The sequence below is a fragment of the Choristoneura fumiferana genome, chromosome 6, assembly GCF_025370935.1.
Source record: "Choristoneura fumiferana chromosome 6, NRCan_CFum_1, whole genome shotgun sequence".
NCBI classification, from domain to species: Eukaryota; Metazoa; Arthropoda; class Insecta; order Lepidoptera; family Tortricidae; genus Choristoneura; species Choristoneura fumiferana.
The window spans coordinates 2,821,431-2,829,482 of NC_133477.1; the positions used below are offsets into that span (position 1 = coordinate 2,821,431).

The following is an 8,052-nucleotide window of genomic DNA, read 5'->3' on the forward strand; positions in this document are numbered from 1 at the left end:
AAAAATGACGTGTAAAAGTGCCCATTGCGGCCTATTTACTGAATAAATCATTTGAATTTTGAATTTGAATTTTTTTGAATTTTTTGCAGGGCGCTTCCAACCGAGGCAACTGGAGGTCTATGGGGGAGGCCTATGTCAACTTTACCTTTACTTGCCCGAATTTCACTTGCCATACCAACGTTTGCCATAAAATATATAGAACTGTGTTATTTTCAGGATTTCTTTAAAAGTCATCAGATAGAATGCAGTAGGTTAGGTTACGTTATTTTAATATCAACTCTGAAGAAATTACTATTTCAGAAATAAATTACTTTATGGCAAATGAAAATTCTAGAATATATGAAATTCGGGCAAATGATAGAGAACCCTATGTCAACTGTGGACGTCCTATGGCTAATATGATTATCATGATGAAAAAGATGTAGGTAATATGTAATAACGTTAAAGTGGAAATAAAATACCTAAATATACCGAAATAATCACTCTTTGTCGGTCCCTAATTGATTGCTACTCTCGTCCACTCAAAGGTTGATTGCTAAAGATCCCTTAAAGCGACAAGTCCGCTTTTGTACAATTATCTCAAAGCTTGTCAATTATATTTTGTTTCTTTTTTTGTACAATAAAGAGTTTACATACATAACAAATACGTAAGTCAATCATCCCAGCCTATATACGTCCCACTGCTGGGCACAGGCCTCCTCTCAGAACAAGAGGGCTTGGGCCATAGTTCCCACGCGGGCCCAGTGCGGATTGGGAACTTCACACGCACCATTGAATTGCTTCGCAGGTTTGTGCAGGTTTCCTCACGATGTTTTCCTTCACCGCATAGCTCGTGGTAAATTTCAAATGTGATTCCGCACATGAATTTCGAAAAACTCAGAGGTGCGAGCCAGGGTTTGAACCCACGACCCTCTGCTTGAGAGGCGATAGGTCAAACCACTAGGCCACCACGGCTCACGTAAGTAATCAAAACGTAAGTAGTAGACCCCAAATCTTAAGAGTTTGTGCACAGTGTTATACCATGGTAAATAATTGATTCATTCAGGCGTTTCTTGCTAATATTTACTTATCCTTAGGTGCTATCCTTACTGATCCTTATTCCTTACTAATCCTCACCTTCCCGCTTACAAAGTCGAGGAAGCCCCATCGGACAGTGTCGTTCCTGGCTTCATCGTGCAACGCTTGAGGGACCACCACGAAAGCCACCAGCGTGCCGGCCAGCAACAAGTCCAGCACGAACAGCCAGCGCAGGAAGTAAAAGAACGAGCCGACCGCAGAGCCGAAGTGACCCTCGATGGCGCGGATTGGCTCGTACCAGAGCTCTACGGAGAACACGAAGTCGCGGAAGCGGTCACGCATCTGAAAAAGAAGGAGAAAGATTTCAGAAGAGAGAGAAGGATTTCTCCTGTCTTTTATTTAGCCCTCATGTCGCAGAGTTCTTTGGCAAATGTATGAAACACTCGGGTACAGTCATTAGCACCAAGATATGACACAATAAAGCATGTATAAAAGCGTGTAGGTATATCAGATAGGACTCTATTTCTAGGGCCTGTAGGATGTGTCAGATATTTTTAGTTAGATTAGTGCAGGACTGATTCAACCGTCTCAGTTCACCAGCTTACCCGTTTCCATGCAAAGCCCATCCTATACTTGAGCCTCTTGTAACAGGAGAGGGGTCGGCTCTTGGAGCGCAGACTGACGGAGGCAGAGAGCTTGGCTCGCACGTGCCGCTTCATCGTCAGACCTTGGGGCAGGTCTCGCAGGGCTTCCCTGTATGTACAAGCATGAATTAGTAACGTAAAGACAGAAATGCAAGTGGCTGCACCTAGAAATTATGTAATTTGAGAAAGTGCACCGTGTGAGAAAACACACCTGAGAAAATGCACTTTTTCAGACTTTTTCAGAGAGATTAAGAGTACAGTATAGTACAGTCAAGTGCAAAAATGTGTATCTATTCAAACCGCTCAAAAATATCGCACCTTCGGTAGAACAAAGGCATGATTTCACTTTTTTCTAATTTTTTAATTTTTAGACAATTTACCCTTTGCACTAACGAAAGTACGATATTTATTTATTTATTTATTTATTTATTTAGAGGAGAACCAACAGCTTATAAAACAATATGAATATGAAAGTATATGAAGTAATTTTTCGATTTTTAGACAATTATGTCCTTGTACTACTGAAGGTGCGATATGTTACCAAGGCCTTTTTACGTCGGAGCAAGAGTCTGTGTTACATATTTTTGAAGGGTTACATATAAGTCCATTATTTTTGCACTTCACTGTACCTTCCAAAAAAGTGATGCTTCTAAAGAAGCACCTTTAGAGAAAGTGCACATTTCGGGAAAGTGAGTTTTACAAGCCTGACTGGTACAACAGCTGAGCTTGGCTGGTCCAACTCGTCCCATGCTATTGCTTTATCAGTCACCTCCGCATCTCCTCTGCCTCCGGATTGTCCTCCATGAGGCGCTGATGCTGCTCCATTTCCCGCACGATGTGGTCGGCGCGTCGCTCCGCGCACTCGGGCGCCCCGGCCTCCGCCGCCGCCTCCTCCAGCAGAGCATCGCGCCCCGACGCGCTGCGCCGTATACGGATCGTGTCTGACGATTGACATAGCAGATCTATTAAATACTTTGTCACTTGTCATGCTTGTACATTTTGTATGCTGGATGTAGTAGGTATGCATAAAGTAAAAGTTTCGTCTAAAACCAAGATCAAGTAGTAACAGCCACAAAGAAGAACTTTGAACCATATGTTAATTTTCCCAGAACTGTCTGTAAAGAAACTGGTCAAACTTTTTTTTTATCTAATATTTTAACGAGGCTTAACAAAACAAACAAAAACAAAAAAAAATACCAACTACAAAACCATGAAAATATTTTTTACTAGTGAAGTTGGTGCCTCAGCACGAGCCAACAGGAGTGATAAAAGCCCAATATATAGTATGTAGGTGAGGTAGACGGCTAAAGGTCCACTCCTTCTAGCTCGTGCTGACCAACATCAAACTAGTAGAAAAATATTTTCATGGCTTGTATGTGGTTACATTTTTTGTAAACCATTTTTTTGTTTGTTCTGTGATCTTACTATTATTATTTATCAGTTCTCAGCATTAACAAAGCAAAAAGAACTTAGTTAACAGCCAAAATATTTACTCTTTGCTTTAATACTCCTCAGATTAATTACAATTAAACTTTCAAGACATAAGTCCTCTACAAAGTAACACTTTAATCAATCAAGTTTATATTTGAGAACGTAAGATAATACCTATTCTTATCAATTCTTGCAATTCAATATCACTAATGGAAGCAATAGATTCATCCATTATAATTACAACACACTTAAGGTACACATTAAGTACACAATTGAATACACACTGCACTGAGTCACAAATGACAACTAGTATCTGAGTAAACTCAGTAGTATTTTATTATTATTACAAAGAGATGTTTTAAGATGCACACTACAGATATTTTTTGTACTCAGTAACACATTTGAAATGAACTTAGCCTGTGTTATGTACCAAGGCCAGTGGCACACTGGTTCTGATTCACACAATTAGTTATAAGTTAATTAGTGTCTGGGATCAGTACATGCAGTTAAGTGCTGATTAAAGCTATGTAATTGGAGATGTGGTTTCACTTTGCTAAAGGGCTGACTGCGTAACATTATATATCTGTCTAAAATAAAACCAGGTAGGTACATTTTTTTTTATCAAATACATGAAAAACAAGCACGCGGGTACAGCATTATTAGGACTGCGGGTGCATTGCCAGCCTAAAAGGGGGGCTAATAGGGGCGGGAGGAGGAGGGGAAAGGGGAGTGGAGTTGGTCCTCCGGATCTTCCACGCACCGGACGAAACACAGTAGCAAAAGCACTATTGCACGCCGGTAGTCTGTAGGAGTGTGGTACTAATCCAGTCGAGCCTATGCAGTAATAATAGGTAGTTTTGTATGTAGAGTGGGCCAAATTTTGTGCCGCTGAGTATATCTAAATTCAAATTGAAATCAAAATCAATTCACAAACTGTTAGCTCAAAGGAAATGGTAGATTTATATGTTTACTTTACTTACTGCCAGGAAGGTGTCGCGAAGGCATAAAGTTAATTGCGACTTGTCTAGCAGCATTGTTCCGGAGGGAAAAGTTCCGACGGGTGCTTGGAGGGCGGGAATCCTCTTCAATTTCATCGTCCATGTTTGTAGCCACTGTGAATTCAAGTGACATATTTAAATAAAAGTTGTACAAAAGATTTATTTCACATAAAATCCTACACAGTTTTCTGAAACAACACTATTCAGAGGAATTGCTTGGTCTGTTTATTTTACTGTTATATGAAATACCTACAAATACGAAACTTGATAACAAGCCATAAAGGGATTGATTAGAAAGCTATTAAATAGACAATTTATGTGATAAGATAAGTCAAGTAACAAATAAATACAATTATCAATAAATGTTACCACAATTACAACAAAAGATCTATAGACTAAAACTTATCACAACCACTGCTGAAATAAGTGTACTCATATGAAGTACCCATACATACATATTCCTTATAAGAATAAAGATGGGCTAGGAGAAATTTGTCTTAACAGGTTCCCTGTCCCATGAGTCACATTGCCTCATGCCTCATGCGTGACTTTACTGGTACGTCCATGTGGCACATGTTGCCTCATGGCCAGTGATATAACATGTTCCCTGTGCATGCGTCACCTGCAAAAATTTATTTCATCAACAGGTTGGTCTACATGCAAGCAAATGAAAATGGTGTAGCTGACACGTGCAAGTTTTGATCAGCCCTTTAGTTTAAAAGGGTTGTGCGTCATATGAGCTACACTCACGTATCATTAGTACCTTGTAGTAACACATATGACAGATGCACAGGGAACATGTTAAATAATGCAACTGCATTATTATTATTATTATTTATTGAAAGAACAACTGTTCTTTCAATAAATAATAAATTTTATACATATTTAAAAGCCTGTAGAGGTGTCCCACTGCTGGGCAAAGGCCTCCCCCCATAAATTTTATTACATATTATACTATTTTTATTCTTGAACCACATTTAGATAACAACTGAAAATTACTAAAACATTACATTGGGGATATTACATTACTCTATCATTAACTACGGGGATGTGTCAAAAGAATGCTGCAAATTGCTTTGGAACACGTTAACAGTTCTTGATTCTTAATCTCAATCTGGCAGACGGGGTCTTAACTTTGATACATGGGATGTTTAAGACAAGCTATGCCACTGAAGTAGAAAGGTTAAAATTAACAGTCCAAAACAACCCAGCAAATTACATTATTTACCCCACAAGACAGGATTACGGTTCACAAAGACTACGTGTATTAGCGTCGACTAGGCGATTAGGTTCAATGTTTTTAGAAAACAAGATGTCTTGATTTAATTATGTTACTTTTAAGATAGTGCTTGACAATTCATATTTGATTTTGATATGGTTTTTAGCGTTTTTCAGTTTTGCATTAGCAAATTACTGATGACACAGACTCACAGACATCGACTTTACCTTATAATACTCGTACGGTAGAAGATTGTAAATTGTAATGGCAGTGTGATTAAATTACGTCATTCAATTCTTTGTTTAGTTTACTTATGATATTAGGATACAGAAATACTAAGACAAACAAATGAAATACAAATAAATAAATCCGTGTAAAACAAAACAACAAATCCTTCTTCAACTCAACCTCGACTCCACAGACTAATAAGAGATCTCGACTCAACCTCAACAAACTTTTTATTTTTAACAACCAAACTAACTAAAGACATCTAGCCCATGCAGCTAAATCTTTGATGACAGCCCAGCGAGAACTACTGAATTTTACTTTTTACTCATAATAAAAAAAAAAACTGAAACTAAAGTTACACATAAAGAAAAAATAAACATGAATAATTAAGAATATATGTTAGAACGAATTATATTAGTCAATCTTACTAAATATAAATTAGAATTTAAAACTTCCATGTTTTTGTTTGATGTCAGGTCAATTGTCAAATTGGTCAAATGTCAGTGCCTTTGGTCAGTGCACGATTACTAATATGTAGCTAGGGTTAGGGTCAGTGCCTTGTTGCCAATCATAAAGAAAGTAAACACATAGAGAGGCCCTATTCTACTATAGATACATTTTGTAAGACATTTGGTTATGCAAATATGTGTAAAATCGATATAGAAATAAAAAAAACACGTACCAATTCTTTCTTTCTAAGGTATGTCGGACTATAAAAACAAAGACGGCTTGAAATGTATTTATTCTATACTCACGAATGGTTTGACATTACGGGAAAGTGACGTTTCATCGTGCCATCCGCCATATTATGCGACAGAGGCTTTGTGGTACGTGAGCTGTCAAGTAAACTAATACTACGAAGTTTTTGGTGATTTTCAGTTATAAAAATACTTTTAAATTTGGTTTCCTGTTGTGGACATCAAGTGATGCAAACGCAAAATGACTTTGTGTTCCATAGAACAGTGTCCTTCTCGGAAAACGATAAATCAAGGTTTTTGACACTTTATAGGTTAGTTGCCGTTATTCCATCAAAAAGTGCCATTTCATGGTAATATTTACATAAAAATAATTAATTTTCTTAAGCTTTTATCATTTCCATCAAACATATGCAAATTTTTCACCATTTAACGTTGTATTTTTGGTTCCATTGAATTTGGTAAAATTGACAATCTTCTTTAGTGTTGTGCTGAATATCGAACTGAAATAACTGTATGTTTCGTCCATGGCTTTGGACTGATGGCTGTTCTAATTTTACAGATTCCCTGAAAATGATGCATTACGTACGGCGGAAGTAGTTCGACGCCATAGGCGCAGATTATTAAGCCACGGCATAAGAAATTGCACATCTATTTGTTGCATTATGAAGAGTCGCTGTTCAACAGAACTGACGTTATCAGATTCGCTATATTCGATATTTGTAAGATGAGATAGTTAATGATTTATGTAAATTTAAAAAATCTTGTACTATTTTCGTTGTTTTACAAATAAAGGGCGTTTAAAACGTTGTTATTGCTTAATTTAGTCAGCACAAGGTAATCACGCCCTACTTTATTCGTGCAAGTCTCTGAAACAAGCCTAGCTTTCTTTTGCACGTTCGGTTACATGTTCTTCCTCTCGTATCGTATTAGTTGTCAGTAGCTTTAATGTGGTTTAAATTATTGTACAGGATTTTTTTAACACCATATTTACATTTTTAGCATGTGCTTTTCACTTGCAATAAAAAAAAATCTTGTGATTATTGTGGCCATACTAAAAAATGTTTTATTTGTTGTTATTTTTTCTAACCTGTTAATAGACATTGCAAAGTAATTAATAAACCTCATTTTTTTATTATTTTTCCAAAAAACAGTCGCACATATTATTTTTTTTCCTTATCATCAATATTTCAGTAACTACTGATTTCAAGATACCTCTACCCCTTATGATTTCTAAACGAATGTTATATTAGCAGTCTTCTTGTACCTATATGCAGTCAAAGTAATTATTTATTTAGGTTTTTCCGAACCGGTGGTAGATTTTTCTTGACATTCATAAGTGCTTGTTATAGCTTAAATTGAATAAAGATATTTTGACTTTGACTTTGACTTTGACTTTGAACAAAGTGAGTTTCAAACTGATTTTTCCAAAAAGAAACACAAAATATTGATACCATTGCTGTTCAAAGTTTTGCCGCTAATAATTTGAATATCGATATAAGTAAAATATTTTGGTTTCGAAATCGATGGCACAACCCTTGAGCGCCATTTTATGCGATTTGTTTACACGCGTATTTTGTAGGTATTTCCACTCCATAGCTCTATGGTGCCAATGAAAACTAGTATGAATCAGTGTTGCCAAGTGTCTTGTTTTTACAGAAGATCTAGTGTTATAGCCAAAGACTAATGTTTCTCAAAAGTACCGTTCTTTCTTTTTTCCAATAGCGTCAAAAGAACGTTTACAGAAATTTACATTTTCATTGGATTTTATTTATTTATTTATTTTCGGTGGTCCAACAGCTTTGAATTACTTATAGAAT

At 36.7% G+C, this 8,052-nt stretch overlaps 1 protein-coding gene across 3 annotated transcripts in view; it reads right to left on the reverse strand.

The window, feature by feature from the left end:
* The window catches only part of LOC141428824 (transmembrane channel-like protein 6), a 30,450-nt gene extending 24,728 nt beyond the window's left edge, over positions 1–5,722 (reverse strand). For 2 of the 3 annotated variants that reach the window (XR_012451468.1, XM_074088844.1), the window contains exons 1-5: positions 5,537–5,722; positions 4,073–4,204; positions 2,431–2,602; positions 1,623–1,770; positions 1,117–1,359 (exon numbers count right to left, since the gene is read on the reverse strand). Coding sequence is in view for 2 of the 3 variants with exons in the window: in XM_074088844.1 (XP_073944945.1) it covers positions 1,117–1,359; positions 1,623–1,770; positions 2,431–2,602; positions 4,073–4,193 (684 nt within the window). In the remaining variant the exon portion in view is untranslated. Of the gene's footprint in view, positions 1–1,116; positions 1,360–1,622; positions 1,771–2,430; positions 2,603–3,266; positions 3,538–4,072; positions 4,205–5,536 lie in introns of those variants that run through there. The other variant, XM_074088845.1, reaches the window with a different exon arrangement.
* Positions 5,723–8,052: the final 2,330 nt, after the last annotated feature.